We start from the raw sequence: 18,899 nt of genomic DNA on the forward strand, positions 1-18,899 counted from the left end.
GAAGGGGAATGGGACAGAAATTTGACAGATTATAAAATGATCACTTAACTAATCAAAGTCCTTAATTAAAGTAACTTCAGATGCAGCTGTCACATTGATTATATAATATGCTTATGAAAGAGGAAAGCTTTATTGACAAGTCCAGGAGGTGAAACTTCATTATATATATATCTATCTATACACCTAATACTCCTTAAATATTGAAATCTGTCAAAGTCTACACTAGACAGAGAGAACGCCTAGGCCTTGCAGTCCTGGTTCCCAAATGGAAGGGCTAGCTGGATCTAGAAGCGCACGGTCTAGATAACTAAAAATGTGCAATTTAACATCAATCAAACAGTTACCACCCCACTGCCTGCAGCTTTCAGTTAATAGCTCAGGCCTGCCTGACTGGTACTCTGTCATGAAAGCTGACTCCAGCTGGGTTTCATGTAAACCTGGGGCTGACTTACACCATTCTCAGTGCTGAGCTTACTGAAGGATTGCTATGCTGACTTGGCAGCAGGTTGCATGTCAGCACTAGAGAGAGGCAAGAGCTACCCAAATCTTCATTCCTTCAGAATCGCAAAAAAGAAGAGAACCCAGGGTAATTGTAGGAACAGCATAACGATCTGGATTTTTTTTCAATTCTGACGGATTGAAACTGTCAGAAATATTATGGCAAAAGACTACAAAAAAGTCAGGCAATTGAGTGAGCTCAAAACTGCTCTGCAGCACAGGCCTCAGAATGGGCCACTGCAGAGTGTTTCTTTAGTTAGTCACCAGCTGACACACTTGAAGGTGAACCAGACTCATAATCCTCAGGTAACTGCCACCACTGTTAAAAGGGACTGCAGCATTGCCATGTAGCTCACTACTCCAGTGAGGCCACAGTGGCTAAAGGTCTGCTTGGTTTCAACTGGAGAAGAAAAAAGGACACAACTCAGCTTGCCACTTTCTCCCTCCTACCACACATCTCTCCAGGGCTACATGGGGACCCCACAGCATATCTAGTAGCTTAGTTTACTAAACCATTTTTCTAACAGTAGAATGACATCAATATTCCCCTCTATACCAGATAGTCTTCAGCCATCATAATATATTTAAAATGCTACTGTTGTGTTCCAGATTAACTCATTAATTCAGGGATCCTGCTTGCAGCCCTCATTGAAAGGAAAATTTATTGCCTTCACTGGTACAAAATATACTTCTGCTTTGAAGCATCCTCACTTCACTTAATTGGCAGGGGTTGGAAGGGACCTCTGGAGAACATCTTGTGCAGAATCACAGAATGATAGGGGTTAGAAAAACCAAAAATTGGAGCTAAATGGACTCATTACTCATAGCTCATAGCTCAAATTTGGACCTCCAATTAGGCCAGTTAACTGGACTAATTTTAAGTTCATTATGCGACTTTCTGCCTTGCTTTCAACAGGTCTTGTTCTCCACACTTGGTGTATAAGCGGGGAAGGTAACTTAATTCCTCTGTGCTCTGAGGGGCGCATAAAGATCCCCCATCACACTTCTGAATACTCTGGGAGGTAGAGAGGAAGAATGCTGCAGTGCCAGTGAGACTTTCTTAACATTATTGCATCTGAATAGCACCCTACATGCTCAGTTTTAGAAGTCTGTAACTCAATAAAAACTAGGAAAAAATTGAAAAAAGGATGGTCTCAGGCTGCACTAATCTTAGAGAACAACAATATAGTTAACACATGGAGATGGAAATTCTACCTGGGACCAGTCATACATTATTTCAGCTGGAATTCCTGCAGTCCAGAGTTTCTGAACAATACTGATAGCTCTACCCATTGACAGCTGACCAACACTTACAACCAGCAGGTCACACGAGCTGACAGAAACCTGAAGGGGAAGTAAAAACAAGGGAGACAGTATTAGCCACAAGACCACCTTTTCCTTTCATAAGGCAGTTAGAGTAACAAAGGAGAATAAAAATTCTCATGTTTTTCAAAATGCATCGAGCTGAAAAAAAGGCGTTAGATCCACCTTTAGAGCCAAAATCTACCTAAGCATGTTTGAAAGTTACTGAAGCTTAACCTTTGACAAAAAGCATTGGCAGAGCCTCAGCTTGCAAAGTATCCTAAACTATTCTGTTCTTTCCTTCCCACTCTGCTTAGCAATATTAGTTTATTCTTACAAAGAAAAGTAATAAAATACACATTCCACAGCCAAGTGAAATTGCGTGACATTGTACAAAGTATTCCATTTTCTTAAGTTTCCTTCCTTCTATATTTTTATAAAGGGAGAAGTGGCAGGGGCAAAGTAATACTTATTACCTAAATATTTACAGTTGTACTCTTCCATCCGAAACAATCCATAGGCTGAGAAAAATGTTCCATTTAGATTAAAAATAAAAGGGTATAAAGCCTGAAGATCCTCTCTTCCCCTAATTCTTACTTTACTAAATAATTCTATGTTGAGAAACACAGAAGAGAACAGGTCATCTTGATTTTTGCTGTCTATTTCAGTATGGTATTACTTTGGAACACATCTGATCATCTTATTTTTTGCCCATCTGTGGCTACAATTAGGTTACTGAACTGTTAGGAATAAACGAACGAACAAAACCCCCACCGCCCAAAAAGCAGACTTACAGAATCTTCCACACTGGAAACAGCAGCAGTTATTTTATCTATAGCTATGCTGACTCCAACAGCTGAAGGAACTGGTCCTACCGTCTGTGGCCCTCTAAATTGTGGAATCTCAAAACAAGACAAAAACAAAATGGAAGACCAAAATAGTTAGCAAAATGTCAAAAAGTTTTTTCACAGTTTTAAAGAAAATCTGAATTCATTAAAAAAAGAGATGAGTACGTACCAGATGATCGTATCTGCCCCCTGCAGCAAGAATTTCAGGCACAGTTCTTTGTCGTCTTTTGATATATGCTATAAACTGAAAGATGATACCATTGTGCTGCTGTATTTTGTAAACTAGTCCCAGATTTATAGAAATCTGTAAAATAAAAATGAATATGTATACAAGACCTTTACCAATATTACTGGTTAATATAATTAATTTCCTATTAGCGGTATAGATTGAAAACATTTTTCTCACCTAAGGAAGACATACAGGAACACTCCTGATCTCCAAAAATTTAAACTACAATTAAAAATATGATGCTTTAATCTTCAAGCATTTCAAGGGACCCATAGTACGAAACCCAATCAGCAAGCCTCAAGGAAGGTGGAGGAGGGGAGGCCTTTCGTATTCATCAGCTTTCTGAGTTTTAGAAATATTTACAGTGTGTTTCAAAATTTAAAAATTTCCTTTACACTCTAGGTAATGCCTTCAATCTTGGTTGGCAAAAAAAAAAAAAAAAAAAGAGAAAAAAAAAGGTGTCTGTGTCATTAGATAGAAATTAAGCCAGAGACTTCTGACCAGAAAAGGTCTTATTCTGAAAATGCATCTTTCTTTTAAAGAGGAAGGTGCAGAAGTCATCAATGCCAGCATTCTTACTTGACATCGAAAGACACTTTGACGTGCTTTTTCTATCCTAAAATATCATTACTTTGTTTCCTGGCAAGTTACAAGGCCCAGCAGCCTATAAATCCATTCATTTGTTAGCAGAGTATTTTACAGACCTGAAGTTTTATTCCAAGTTGCTTTAACAGACCAATGATTTCCTCTAAATCCTTCATGCCATGCTTCAACAGCTGAGTGACACCTGGCTTTTGTTTTATCATTGTGTTCAAAAATGGAAATACATGGCTCGCTTCTCCCTTCTGCTCAATGAATCTGTAGAGTCGAGAAAGCTAAAAACAAAAATCAAATAAAAAACTTATGTTGTACCACTGACAGTGCTCGTAATAGGTCACATTGAAAAAAAAAAAGAAAAATATTTGTCTTGGTGTGAGTAAAATATCTGCCTTTTTTGCTTGTTTTGCCAGCAGCCTGTTTTTACCTAGTGAGTTGAGGAAAGGAATGGACAGGCACAAGTCTCGTCAGGGCTAACACCAACTCTTTATGCACATTCATCAATATTTGCAGACAATTTTTTTTAAAAGTTTCTCTCAGTTAGTTTTACTAAATATCACTGTACAGTACTCCATTTACCCTTTGTTTCCAGAGTCTGAAAAATACATTTAAAATAAGAAACAAACTTCAACACTTGCAATACTGACTTCCAGAGAGAACAGAACAAAACCAGACCACTTCCAAATCTATACTGAACAGGAGATATAACAGTTTATTTCTCTTACTCTGGTTGATTAAGTTGCAAAGTAACACTGAATTAAAATTACTTACACTATTTGATGTCAGAGAAAGATTACAGAATTTGGCTTCTACTTCTCTTTTAGTTAGCTTTTCAGTCTACAAGAGAAACAGATTCAAACATATTCATCAACTGAGTTACCAAAAAAAATAATTACTGTTGCTGAGAAGCACCAACCCACAACTTTCCAATACCTTTAATTAAAGGTTGCATTTACAAACTGCAATAATATTGAAAAAGAACAAAAGCAATAAGTAACAGATTTTCCACCAATCTTGTAGCGAGGCTGTATTCGCTTGGTTTCAAGAAGCGACAATAAGGATAAAAATACCAACTTTGTTGAAAAGTGCTTCTGCATAAATACTGAAATGCTTATGCAAATTAATAAACAACAAAAAAGAATAAAATGAAAGGAAATAGATCCCAACAAAATGCCATTTTAAAATGCTACCATGATTATGCAAATTACTTTCATCTATTTTCTCTGCTTATAAGGTAGAAAAGACCAACATGATATTAAGATATATTTTAAAGTTTTTATTGAATAGACTACCAGTTCTTAATTACATAAGTGAATAATTCTCTCATAAATACACATTTAAAAATCACCTTAAAACATCCCAATCCAGAAGTAACAGAAAAGTAATTAGATAAGTTTACAGCCCAAAGATATCCAGCCTTTTTATATATCAACAGGATATTCCTTGTTATGCTGGCAATGGGCTGTTACTCATTTTCAGACATAATTCCACAAAAGAAGATACTCCACAGTGATGACCACAGAGACTAGATTAATAACCAGTATCTTACCACAGCATCATACAGAATGATGTAGACTTGATTGAGTTTATCCTCTGGTATCCCACAGTGCAAAAGTATAGCTTTCAGTAAGGCAGTGTGGTTCAAGTAGATACTGTAATTTCTTTCCTAATGAAGGGTAAGAAAAAAGAAAGGAAGGAAGAAAAAAGAAAATAATTTACTTGCATTCCATTTTGCTTTACACAAAAAAAAAAGAAAGAAAAAAGAAAGAAAAGAGGTTTCCTGAACATTTAGTAAACTAACTTGAGACCTCTCCTTCCACCACCTTACCTTCCATCTAAAGAATGGCAAGGCTTGTCCCATTCTACAATAATCACTTGCCTGTCAGAATTTCAATGGCACTTTAAGGATTCAATTAATATTTCCTTTGCATGCAAACCTATGCTTCATTTTAAGTTTACATACAAAACATATTTTTGACTTAAATTACAGTGTTCTATAACTGGCTGTTGATAAAATGTGAAAACATTTCTGTACTTGTTAAGTTTAAAGGAACTATCCTTTTAAACACATTAGACTAAATATTTACTTAGATTAAAATTTTGGATGGAGAAGAGAGCAAAGGGGATGATCAGAGAATCTACCTGTAGCACTGAAAACTCTTGAATGATTTCTGAAATGGCATAAATTGTTTCTGCTATAGGCAAAAAGCTATTTCCAGAAGATGTAATGATGTCAAATGCACATTCTAGGAGTTCTTTGGGATGACAGCGGTCTAACTTCCGAGGTCTGAAAACTCGCTCGATACAGTATCTAAAGGAAACATTAAAGAACGAATGAGCATATTCAGTGGTCGTTGTCATAAAGCATGGCATCTGTGCAAAACTCCACCTCTATGTCCCTTACCTTTTCAAGTTTGATATATTATTTCTAGCTACGAATCTTGCAAAAGGAATCTGAAAAACAAAACACATGAAAATTGTTGAAACAAAACAATCTGACTAGGCTATGAAAATGGAGATGAAATACTGCAAGGTAATTAATTAGGCCAGCATTGCATATAACTGGGTATTACTGAGAGAGGAATCCCAGACAGTGGAATTTGAACTGCAGAAATAGCAATTCCTCTCAAGAGTAGAATGATCCTTGGCAACATCTGTTTGAGGAACATAAAAAATTGGACAGACTGTTACCTGCATTCTCTATAAAGACATATAAATAAGGAAGGGACAGAAATATTAGAATTTTCACTGGTCATTGGGAAAGTCTTGTCTCTCATATGTGCAAGAAAAAAACCCCAAAACCCACAAACCAGCAGCAACATCTATCACATTTATAATATGGCATTATTTTCACCTATGTAAAACAAACAAACAAACAAACAAAAAAAGAAAAAAGACAGAAGTCTATTTCTTCCCTGTGTGGTCAGGGCTCCAGCTGTCAAGACCAAGGGGACAGCATTAAGGAATACAGACACTGGATGATACACTACTTCAGCAGTCAGGACTATAAGCCTAAACAAAGTTTGTGATTAGTGAATCAAAGGTATCTACAAACACCACAGCACTCTTCAAACCCAGCTTTGCCTGAGAGATGATACTACTTACTCTGAGGTCATAAGGAAGCATTACCAACATCCCACTGTGATCCATGAAATACGAGGCTTCATTGTGTTCATATACTTTTTTATTTCTGGGCATTAGCAGTGGAGTATGCAGCTTGATGGCTCCTGCACAGAACCAGTAAAATACTATTATCTCTCATTTCTGAAGTAACATCTGCTTTTTATAAGTGCATGAACAACCTTGCAGGGCATGATAATCTCAACCAACACCATTACATTATTTTAAGTGCCCGTAATAGACCTTCCTCTTCCACCGTTTAAAGAAAGCCATCAAACAAACTTTCATGTTCTACCCTGCACACTTGGGCTCAGCAGGCAGCCCAGAGAGACGAAGGAGAACTGCCAATTCCACAGCCCCAGAGAATCCTCATCTTGCCCTCCCTCTTTAAACACCAGCTTTCACAACAGCGTGCATACGGAACAGATTAGAAACTCTACACATACCAGTAGTACTGCTTTGGTCTAGAAGCGCTTCCAGAGAGAAAAAATATTGGTGAGACATGTTGCATCCCGAGTCTCAAAATTGTACTTGACTTCTCCTTATCTGACTTTGCATTTCTCAGTTTCTCATTCTTTTGTATTGCCAAACCCTAATCATGCTTAATCAGGGTATGATATATTAGGAAATCTCCCAGCTTCTGTTTTAGAATTCTCTATTTTTATATAAAATAGTATCATGAACACCTATAGAACAGTACAATTTATACCATCTCAAATGTCACAGCACGTGCATAAATTTTCCTCCTCTCTTAAAAATTAGATTTTAAGCAAATACTATTATTGATGACTAGATAGAGTCCTGGAAAGAAAAACCATTAGAGACTACAAAACAGCATGACACTGGCTCTGGCTTAGGAAGCTCCTGAGCAGCAAATCATAGCAATGATTACTGAAAGTACCACTATACACTTGTTCTGTTTCCATGTTACATGGATGGTTGGTTGGTCTTTCACTATAGAGCTAGCCTTATATTCAGATCCAGATTTTACATAACACTCCCTACCTCTAAAAGCTCATTCAGACTTATCAGAACAACCGAAGATATAATTAAGATTTTTCACTGTTCTTTCTGTAGAAAATTTAAATAATTCAGATTTGAAGTTAACAGCTATTACTAGGATGCCAAAATAACAGCAAGAAACAATTCTAAATTTCAAAAAGATATTCAACTACTGAACATACTTTCTGACTCATGTGGTAATAGTAAAACCATTCCATTCTCTTAAATCCACTCAATCACAAGAAAGGAAATGAATGACTTTTGTAAACACACCCACCGTGTCTTTTAAATATCCGGCTGACAATCTCACATACATGCTGCTGTATCTTGGCTGCCCAAATAGAAAAACTACCCTGAAACCATCACAAATAAAAAGTACATATATGAATTCATATGCCATGAACACTCCATGTAATATAGGCAATCATTCCATGTAATATAGGCAGTAGCATTCTGCTATCTTGTCCCACTATAATAAATGGTGCTGCTTACCTAATAAAAAGTAACTACGGCTATACAAAGTATTATTGTACTGTGTTACCTTGTACTTCTTTAGATTTAGAAGGATTTAAAAGCTGAGAAACCAAAAAGGATTACTTTGATTGCCATGATTAGAAGGGCAAGAAAACAGTCAGAGGTAACACATTCTCTTGGCAATCAGATGCAACTACCATTGGTTTGACAGGAATTCAGGGTAAAGAAAGTAATCATCTGGACATAAGCTTAAAGCTTTAGCTGCTGCAATCAAACACTGCTTGTTGCTTCACTGAAGAATGAATGTAGGGTTCAAATGGGAAGCAGTTATTCAAGCCCACATAGTACAGACTGTAGCTTTAAATAGGAACTAATGCGAAGGTTAATCTTAAGAGACAACGCAATTCTCAAACATGTTACAGTTTACCCGTATAAACATTTTTTTTAAATACAACACAAGGGAAACACCGCCCGCATCCCCTAAACACCTACAAACCTTCAGCATATCACTGTCATAGGTATAGTCTATAGCTGGAGATATACGCTGTGAAAATATCTGATTCATCATAGTCCGGTAGGCCTTTCCATCCACGTTTGCTAAGGTATGGTGGAGTACTTCATGGAGTTCAGACTCTTCCATTTGTGGTGGTGGAAGGTGTTCACTTTTTAACAGTTCCACAGCTGTTGGTCGTGCTGCAGGATCATGGTTCAGAAGCCATGTAATAACCAGTCTCTAAAAATTAAATCAAAATTTTATAGTTTAGAAAAACTGTATGTATTAGCAGTATTTACAACAAACTTCTTAGTCACATCACATTAAAAAAAAAATTATGACACTCTACAGGGGACAAAAAAAGCAGGATCTGAATCTTTGAGGTAGATATTCTTTGCTTATTAAACTCTAAATAACTTTTATTGTGTTATAATCTGAATAAAATTTACTAAAGCACAAATCATTAGAAGTGTGCCTCCTGGGATGACAAAATATGTAGCATCCTTTGCTGTTCTAGGTTATGCTAGATCTGGCATCTCCTTATGCACAAAGTTAAGAGAAAGCAGAATCACATGCATAACAACAAAGATCTTAGAGATACAGGTATTAAAGAAGGGGGAATCTTCCTGGCACATTTCAGTAAACTGTACAGGATAGAAACATTTTTATGGTACTAGTAACAGGCAGATTGCTGCTTTACAGGTGTAACAGACAAAAAGCTAATGCTAATGGTCCACAAGAGTCCGCTAGCACAAGGAAAAAGTTGTCTAGATGGTCCAGAAAAGATTACACTGCTCCTTATCACTTCATTTCTCTGCTGTGGAAGGATCCAGAACAGCCCTTGGTAGCTCTTTTCAAAGTCAGAGCAGTCGATTTAGCTTGCATACCTCTTTCTGTTCTGTGACACGTATTTCTTTCAGAAGTTTAGAGTTAAGCAATATAGCTGCCATTTTCTGAGCGTAAAAAGTCAGAATTGTCCCTCAGAGCTTAAAAGGTGTACCTGCGAACTCTGCATTTCTTCATGACTGCTCAGGGAATTTTGTGGGTAAGTATAATTCTATGTCAACGTAGTATATTCTTCTGAGAACTTTTTTCCTTACTTTGTTCTAATGTCACGTACTAAGAACTTGGCAGAGATTACTAATGTAAAATTAAGTGGGAAAAACGATAATTAATGTATCTTGATAGGGAATACCTAATAGTTAAAACAGCTTCAAAATTACCTGCTTTGCATGCCTGATTTCATCAAAGTCTTTAGGAAATACAATAGTGGGCTATAAAAAAAACAAAAACCACATTTGAATTATAACAGGCAGTCCAGCTTGCTCACACCAGTCTTCTTTTTAAGTTCTACATATTTAAACAGAGAAACGAAGCATTTTTATTACCCATGGGAAAAAAAAACCACCGCACAAGCAGAAAAAATCCCACATGGCAAATTCAGCTTGCGGAGCTAGAAGGAGTAAGAATGCCACTGAAATGCTTTTATGACATTTTGTACAATGAAGATACAACCCATAATCATAAGCATCTACCAACTACAGTTACCAACTGGTTCCTGAGAGAGACGCACCAGGTCTAAACCTAGGCATACTAAAGCCATGATAGCTTTATCTGACATTTACACCTCTCATGTTTTGCACTATAAAAATTAATTTCACAGATAGAACACTGACTGATGGTAACATTAGGGAATCCATGGTGCATTAAGGGAATGTCCGTACCCGCTCCAATTTTATTCTTCACTTCTTTTTATTATATAAACTCTTTTTTAAGCACTCCCTGTGGAAACATTTTTGCTATGTTTCGCATCCTTTTACTTCTCTTAACAAACTCTCTGATACACAGAATTAGTACCTTTTATATCTGTGTACTTACCAGTCTTAGTTGACCAAGGACAAAGATCCTTTCTGATGCAGTACTCATGGGATGGTAAGACATTTCAAAGAATATTATACCCAGACTGAACAGGTCCACTTTCTAAGGAAGAAAAAAAATGGAAACTTAGACGTAATACTTGTGAATTCTCTGCAGATGATAGCGGAGAATTCAATCATCCCTTTTGATTAAATTTCACAGTATATTACAGCTGAAGAAAGGGGTGGGGTTTTTTGTGGTTTTGGTTTTTTGCGGTTTTTTTTTTTTTTTTTTTTTAACTCTGTTAAATGACACAATCCATTAAGATTCAGTACACTTCAATGCCTTCTATCATCACAGCACTGCCATGACATAAAGGACCTTGAAAACATTCTTGCTTTAAATTCAGCTTGCCTCTGCATATAAACAAGACCCTCTGATGACAAAATGCACTCCTACCTCCCCAAAATCAGTCTAGGAGTCCAGGACAGTAATATACACTTATGATGACATTTTGCTGTAACTGAAGACTGAAAGATTTATAACCTATTAATTTATAAAGGTCCTCCATGATTATCTGCTTTCAACTTGAAGTCGCTTGCACCTAGTCGTGGTATAACACGCAACTGTAGCACAGGCAGAAAAACTGACTTGCCCACCTCCTTCTACCTTTGGTCTCCTCTCAAAGGAATATTTCTCATTCCCTTGCTTATTGCAGCAGTCCCACCATACCCTCTTCCACTTTGAATTCACCTTTGTTGAGCAGGAATGACCTAAATTGTACCTGGTACCTTAGATTCCATGCTACCTTTTTATTAAGTCTACTCTAACCATACCTGATTATATGTAGACTTAGTGCTTCCTTGGACCTCTGGGCTGACGTACAGTGCAGTGCCAACCATCCCTGTCAAATTACCTATGGGGCAAAAGAGGAGAGTGCTAATTTCAAGAAAGCGGGAGAGAGATGCAGCATCAAAGTAAAGAAAAAACTCACTCATCATCTGTCCTCATTTCTCTCAGGCTGGAATGCAGCCCTTACTGAAAGAGACCCAGCTGAGAACAGTTTGCTTAACAGACAGTTCTTACCTTCCCATATCAAGTATCTGTGTCTGTCTCTAGTAGCTAAACCTATCTGTGCTTTACAGAATATTAGTAGGTCAGCACACAAATGATACAACTAAATTTCACTTCCATTACACTAATCTTAAAACACACAATGTACTAAAGTTATCTCAAAACACAAAGTTTAGCCTGTTATGGAAGGGATCAAACAAACAAACAAAACCCAAACCCACCAAACAAAAAACCCAGAAGTCCTGAAATTATCCTATGCAGGTGAGAGAGCAGAAGTGCAGATGGAACAGATATACAGGATCTCTATATACCTCACCATGAGAAAAGCACTGACCTATGGCAGAAGGCCAGCAGTGGAAGCAAATTCATTTTCAGGTAAGTCAAAACTGCCAGATTAAAGGTAACACATCTGCCCACCCAGAAGCTGATGGTTGGTTCCCTGTACCCACAGCCCCCCCCACCCCCCCAGTAAAAAGTTTTATTTTCAAAGAATGAATGGAAGTTGTAGCAGAGGATGCAAGACTGCAGAATATAAGCGTTTGTTTAAAATCATTCAGAACAAGTTTACTTGCTATGTAAACTAAGTTTACTTACTTACTTACTATGTAAACTAACCTGATGGGTCAGATGTAGCAGAACTACCTGAGTGATTTTCTTCTTGTTTAGAGACCACCTGAAACCAGGTAAACAGACATATTGTAAATGCCACTTGAAATGCTTATATTGGCTTTTCTTGCTGCTTTGGCTAGCGATACATGGTTTAATCCTAGTGCCTTAGAAATACAGAAGTTTCTGGCATTCACAATATGAAGCCCAATGAGCACTATGTTTTTACATTTCATTTTAATCTTTCGTGTTATTAGAACACCAAATTCAAGTTGTTGTTTTTTTTCATTCACCTTCAGCGGTACTTACTGCATTTGCTGGATGATCTGTAGCTAAACCAAAATCTCCAATTTTGACATGATCATCTGAATCTAAAAAAATGTTCACAGGTTTCAAGTCTCTGTGGATCATTCCCTGTTACAGCAGGAGAACAACAACAAAAAAAAGACCCACAGAATATTAAACAATAAACACAATTAAGAATAAAACTCTTTTTATAATAGACTGGAAAATTGTATTGCAATCTTTTATTACAGTGGGAAATCTACTGTGTTAAGTCACTGATAATTAATTTTGAAGTAAGACTATAGTCTGTAGTCCAGAAGCTAGAAACAATTTTCAGTGCTACCAGATACCTAACAAAACGTTTTTAAAGGTGGTCAAATTTTTGTGTCAAAGCAAAAAAATCTGTAGTCATCCATAATAAACTTCAAGTTTATGATAAAATATTCTAAATCCTTAGAACAGACTAATAATGGAAAGGGCAAGGAACAAACCTTGTTAATAAATGCCCAGAAGTGAACAGAATGTGAAGAAACCCATACAGAAAGAGGGATAACAGAGATATTATGGACAGGTCATAACTCTCATATTTACTAACCTTTTCATGGATGTAAGCTAACCCATCTAAAATTTCTCGGAAAAGCCTCCAAAGCCGACTGGTGTCTTCATATAATCCTTGGTCAATAGTATCCCTTAAGGTGCTCTTTTCACAATACTCCATCTTCATTGTGCATATGTAGGGGACAGAGGAAAGAAAAAGCAGTTTGTCAGGAAAAGAGACCATCAGAAACTTGTATGTGTGTGCCTATCAACACCTGGTTCTGTAACACACAGTTCAGTAACAAATAATATCACCAAAACATCTGGCTGTTCGGAATTTTCCTGAGAGTTGTCTTTTAGCTAGAAAACATGCACTCACTTATGGGTCCTATCCCATTTTCTGGGACAACAGTACAAGTTTGTAGAGTAGTGTATTTTCTAACATAAAGGTTAAAACGAAGGTGAAACCAGCCAAGCCATAATGTATGTTTAAGCCAAACTTCAAAGAATCTCTGGCTTTATTTTACTTGGCATTTTAACTGCTTGTATTATGAATAAACCTAACAGATGCAAACAAGCTTATTAAAATCTAATTCCATCTAATCGCATCTTCCTTCCAGACAAGCTCTAGCATTATGTGCGTTATAAAAATCTGCACATCACCACAGAAGAGTTAGTTATGATAGTTGACTTTTCTGAGAAACAGTCTAACTCCTAACACAAAGGAGATACTGTCAGTAGTAAAGCCTGAAGTTGCAAACCTGCAGGGATTTTATTTTGTGCCTACTGTTACTGCCATAGAACGTCTTTGCAGATTACTGTTTTCTGTTAAAAGGAAGTGCATACGCAATATAGTGCCTTTGAAGAGAATGAGTAAGTTTTCATTCCTGTGAAATACAATGTCCCCTCTGAAAGTTAACGCAATACACTTCAATGTGGGGATGAATTTGCAAGTAACTTAGCACTGTTTGACATGTCCTTGAACTGAAGCAATGCGGCAGTAATACAACTCGCCTACCATCACCTACAATTCCACCCAATTCCATCCCATTGGAATATAATCATTGTCGATCTGAAAGACTGTTTCTTTACCATCCCGCTGCACCCAGACGATCCTCCAAAATTTGCCTTTTCAGTGCCAAAACTTAATAAGGGGGAGCCAATGGATCATTATCACTGGACTATACTCCCTCAGGGAATGAAAAACTCCCCAACAACATGTCAGTCATATGTTGCAATGGCAATTCAGCCAATTAGACAATGTTATCCAAATATTTACATGTACTATTACATGGACGATCTACTGTTAGCGGGGCCAACTCGTACTGTGCTCGAAGAGGCCCTTCAGGCCTTAAAGCAAGCACTGCAGGATGCAGGACATCAGATAGCCCATGAAAAGATACAGACAGAACCTCCGTGGAGGTATTTAGGATGGAAAATTTTGGAACAAACCATCCAGCCTCAAAACGTGGGAATAACCGCCAACATTCGAACCTTAAATCATGTACAGAAGCTATTAGGTAATATTAACTGGATTCGAACCCAATGCGGCATTGACAATGCCACTCTTACTCCTGTTTGACCTGTTAAAAGGAGACACCAATATAAACGCACCACGAAGTTGGACACCAGAGGCACAACAAGCACGACAGATAATCAACAACAGTCGAATCAATGCCATCATCGCAGTGAAGACATCCCACCCACACTGTTTGTCTGTAACCAAGAGGAGCAGCCTCTTGCTATAACTGGACAGTGGGATCCACGACGTAATGACCCTCTCGTTATTCTAGATTGGGTGGTCTTACCCCACCAACCTATCAAGACCATTGCCACATGAATATAAATGTTTGCTGACTTTATAAAAAAGGGAGGGGAGAGAATAGTAGAGCTTGCAGGGGAAGAACCAGCACTTATTGTGTTACCTACTGTAAAAACTTATCTGACTTGGAGTATTCAAAATAGCCTTGAACTACAGTTAGCCTTAGCAGGCTCTAGTGGAAAGCTAGATACCCATCTTCCCCCCCACAAGATGTTTACCTTTTATTATAATGTTAAAATAGAAAATCGATCATTGTGCCATAGACAACTGGTCGATGGCTGTACGGTATTTACCGATGGATCAGCGAAGTCAGGCAAAGCAGTGGTAACATTAGAAGAGAACGGAGTCCAGAAGCATGAAGTCGAGATTCTCCATGGCTCACCACAAATAGTGGAGCTGCACGCAGTCATAATGGCCTTTCAGTTCTGGCCTACCGCCCCTCTTAATATAATTTCTGACTCCCAATACGTGGTGGGCATGGTTCAACGAATAGAAAGAGCTCATCTTAAACATATAACAAAGCAAACCCTATTTTTAAAATTTAAAGAACTTTTTTTAATCGAACAGCGGAAACACCCCTATTGTATAATTCATATTTGAAGTCACACACAATTACCGGATTTTCTTACACATGGTAATGCCCGTGCTGACATTTTAACTAACGTAACCCTTGCCGCTCCCATATCAAATGTATTGGTGCAAGCACGACTCTCTCACCATTTTTTCCACCAATCAGCAAAGGCTTTAGCGAAACAATTGTGTATCACCATTGCCGATGCCAAGTTAATCGTGCAAACTTGCCCAGACTGTCAAGCCTGTGCGTCTACACCCGCCTAAGCAGTGAACCCTCGAGGTTTACATTCCCTCCACCTGCGGCAAACAGATGTCACTCACATTCCTGAGTTTGGATGACTTAAATATGTTCACGTATCTGTTGATATGTTCTCTCATGCAATATGGGCAACGGCCGCCACTGGTGAAACTAGCAGACATGTACGGGCCCATTTCCGACCCGCTTTTGCTGCACTCGGAATCCCAAGTGAAGTTAAAACCGACAATGGCCCAGCCTACAGCAGTGGCTCACTTAAAACCTTTTTTCACAAACGGGGTATTTGCCATGTTACTGGCATTCCCCACTCCCCTACTGGTCAAGCTATAGTAGAACGAACCCACTGCACAGTCAAACAACTGCTCCAAAAACAAAACGGGGGAGATAGGCAAGAAACCCCGCACAACTGATTAGCAAAAATATTATACGTGATGAACCATTTGTCACTACCATTCCAAAATGATGATACCCCACCTATAGTAAAACACTATAAATCCATGAGCAAAGCTCTAACATCTATTGAACATTCAGAACAGCCCTTAGTAATGATAAAAAATCTAAACGCGGGCCTGTGGGAAGGCCCTCATCCGCTAATAACTTGGGGGAGAGGGTATGCTTGTGTCTCCACAGGTTGTGGTCCCCGATGGATTCCGGCAAAAGGAGTGAAACCATGGCTTGCGGCCTCACCACCTTCCTCGCCATCATCAGCCTCTGCCATTCGTGGGTCTCCGTCCAAGCACGAAAAAATGTCTGGGTTACCCTCGCAAACTTAATGGGACAGGAGTCGATATGCCTGTCCTCAGCCAGCGCGTATAATGCCTTTACAACATGTCTCGTGGGTACTCATGGTTGACTCGATGGGGAATCACAGGATGGTTCAACGAAATAGTAAAAACAGCTATAGTATTTCTAATAATATTCCTAATTTTGCTTTTAATTTTGCCATTCTTTTGTCAGTGCTTGCAGCAATTAATAGAGAGAACAGTAAAAAACGTGTGGCTAATACAAAATAAAAAAGGGGGAGATGTGGGGGATGAATTTGCAAGTAACTTAGCATTGTTTGACACGTCCTTCAACTGAAGCAACGCGGCAGTAAAAAACAGACAGGAGCATGGGAAATGCCAAGAAGAATTTAAGTAAGCAAATACAAATGAAGTAGCACAAATAGAACAGCCTGTAAGAATGTAGCATAAGGCGCGTGCTTAGAGCTAGCTGACGAATAACAGAAATTGTTTGTGCGCGTGGTTGCATGAGGAATGTGTCAAAAAGATATATAAGCAGTGAAAAGCTGACAATGAAGGTCTTCTGCAGAACATCTGTCAGGAGTCCGTGACATTCACCCCTGCACTTCAACTCCACATGGGGAATTAACACCATAGCCAAACTGAAGAACATCAGCTACAGCGGTGAGGGGGTTGGGATGGGTATTCTGAACAAGTAGTAAGAACAAGGCAAAACAATGCTTTGGAAGCCACGGATGTGGAAAGGTTGGTAGATTGGTTGGTTGGGTTGTTCTGAGGTTAGGTCAGGAGTTGCCAAGTTTTACTCGTACACAAGCAGCACCAGCGATCCCATTACACACTATGGCATTACAAAACTGTGCTCTCTCCAGGCACAACTAGAGAGCCTCGGAAGGCCTAACGAGCCGCGTGTGCTGCACAGTGTCTTCCATCAGCCAAGCCCTTCAGAAAACCAGTTGATGGCAAAAACAACATTGAACTTAGTCTCATTTGCATTTTTTAAAGGTCACTACTTTTCTTAAGAAAACCAGCAATTAATCTCTGCAGGTTGGAATAAACAGTATCCTTTTATCTGAAAACGCAAACATATTTGTACCTGAATGTACAGGTAATGCACTGTCTGAATGATTGGTGTCCTGTCTTCTTCTCCATGGCTATTCTTTTCATTGCCTTCTTCATCCTTTATCACAATAAAAGTAACTGAACAGTTAGCTACAGGAAGCCGTCTAGGGTTTCTTAATGCATACTACTATTTTTTAACAGCTGGAACACGCTGATGAGAACTCACCTTCTATGGATAGGTTTGAATAAGAGCAAAATAATAAACTGACATTTTTGTAATGCCACTGCTTCTAAATAAACTAGAAGAACAGGTGTGACCCAAGTCTCATTTTCAAAGTGAGAATGAGTAACATTTTGCCATCATTAGACACAGCAGGAAAAACATTCCAGAAGACCTGGATGAGACTTAAATCTCAAAGTGTGTCACATTAGAAAAAAACAACTGGAACTATAATATACGAAGTTTACTTAACAGAATTAATAATGCAACCTTCATCCCCAACCAACGATTTTGACATATTGTTATCTATAGATATAGTGACAAAAAATGCACTGTCATATTATTAAGTTATATATTGAAAGCTTTTTCATGCCAATGTACGTTACATCAGAAAGAGGAAGGGGATGAAGTTGTAATAAGAGCATCTGACAGGTCACCAGGCTTGGCAATGACAGATTCTAGACGCTGCAGATGTAGAACCATAGTACAGTGTACTGACTCTTCACAGTAAGCGCTGCAATATGAAAATCTTAAAATTAACTTACACATTATTCTGACTTCCCATCTCTTTTTGACTGCTAGCAGCATGTATTGTCACCACTTCCAAGAAGTGGGTAGTATGAGAAAATTTATTGGTTTATATCATCTAAAAGTGGAACAGAATTTCAACTTTCAGATTATGTAAGGCAATCTATGTGGTTAACTGATAAATCATGTACGTACTGAAGCGTTGCACCTGCAACAACCAGGCTCATGACTATAAAGTGCAACTCACATCTAGCTCAATGAGCACTATGGGAAACAGAACCAAGATCAGCTGCATCAGACTGATATCTATGGAATGCAGCTCATGATGGCACAACATTTACTCTGATGGTACATAACCTTATATGGTTCTGTACTTACACCAGAAATGAAACAAAACTTCCCAACTGACGTGTTTGCTTGTCAAAGACTATTTAATGATCTTTTTATTTTCACTGGCTTTATACTTACTGGAGGATGACCTTTACTGTTTTCATCCTCGTGATCAAAAATTATTTCGCTTTCAGAATCTGTGGTTGGCCTGTTTAAAAAAAAAGAAAGAAAAAAACCAAGTTTTGGGTACCAAGAAATATTAAGAAATCTGGAATCTATTTGCAGAGAAAAAGGAATATCTAGGCTTCTCTTGAAGACCTTCCATATGCCTTAAACAAAGATGCAAAACAAAACAAACCCCATAAAAGTATCCTACTTGCAAAGCAACACTTCCTTTGATGGCCGAGTCTCTTAAAGGGAAAGTATATATTTGCATCAGTAAAATT

The 18,899-nt window shown here is 38.1% G+C and overlaps 1 protein-coding gene across 4 annotated transcripts in view; it reads right to left on the reverse strand.

Moving 5' to 3' along the window:
- Positions 1-18,899, reverse strand: part of EIF2AK4 (eukaryotic translation initiation factor 2 alpha kinase 4) — a 42,429-nt gene that overhangs the window by 9,021 nt on the left and 14,509 nt on the right. For 2 of the 4 annotated variants that reach the window (XM_064460120.1, XM_064460123.1), the window contains exons 13-31: positions 18,592-18,661; positions 17,410-17,493; positions 12,981-13,103; positions 12,410-12,514; positions 12,110-12,167; positions 11,257-11,336; positions 10,442-10,543; positions 9,787-9,837; positions 8,567-8,803; positions 7,874-7,949; positions 6,580-6,701; positions 5,879-5,928; positions 5,617-5,785; positions 5,024-5,140; positions 4,246-4,311; positions 3,582-3,752; positions 2,818-2,952; positions 2,595-2,702; positions 1,714-1,842 (exon numbers count right to left, since the gene is read on the reverse strand). In XM_064460120.1, the coding sequence (XP_064316190.1) occupies positions 1,714-1,842; positions 2,595-2,702; positions 2,818-2,952; positions 3,582-3,752; positions 4,246-4,311; positions 5,024-5,140; positions 5,617-5,785; positions 5,879-5,928; positions 6,580-6,701; positions 7,874-7,949; positions 8,567-8,803; positions 9,787-9,837; positions 10,442-10,543; positions 11,257-11,336; positions 12,110-12,167; positions 12,410-12,514; positions 12,981-13,103; positions 17,410-17,493; positions 18,592-18,661 (2,053 nt within the window). The remainder of the gene's footprint in view (positions 1-1,713; positions 1,843-2,594; positions 2,703-2,817; positions 2,953-3,581; positions 3,753-4,245; positions 4,312-5,023; positions 5,141-5,616; positions 5,786-5,878; positions 5,929-6,579; positions 6,702-7,873; positions 7,950-8,566; positions 8,804-9,786; positions 9,838-10,441; positions 10,544-11,256; positions 11,337-12,109; positions 12,168-12,409; positions 12,515-12,980; positions 13,104-17,409; positions 17,494-18,591; positions 18,662-18,899) is intronic. The other 2 variants (XM_064460121.1, XM_064460122.1) reach the window with 2 other exon arrangements.

This window comes from Phalacrocorax carbo, chromosome 9, assembly GCF_963921805.1.
Source record: "Phalacrocorax carbo chromosome 9, bPhaCar2.1, whole genome shotgun sequence".
NCBI classification, from domain to species: domain Eukaryota; kingdom Metazoa; phylum Chordata; class Aves; order Suliformes; family Phalacrocoracidae; genus Phalacrocorax; species Phalacrocorax carbo.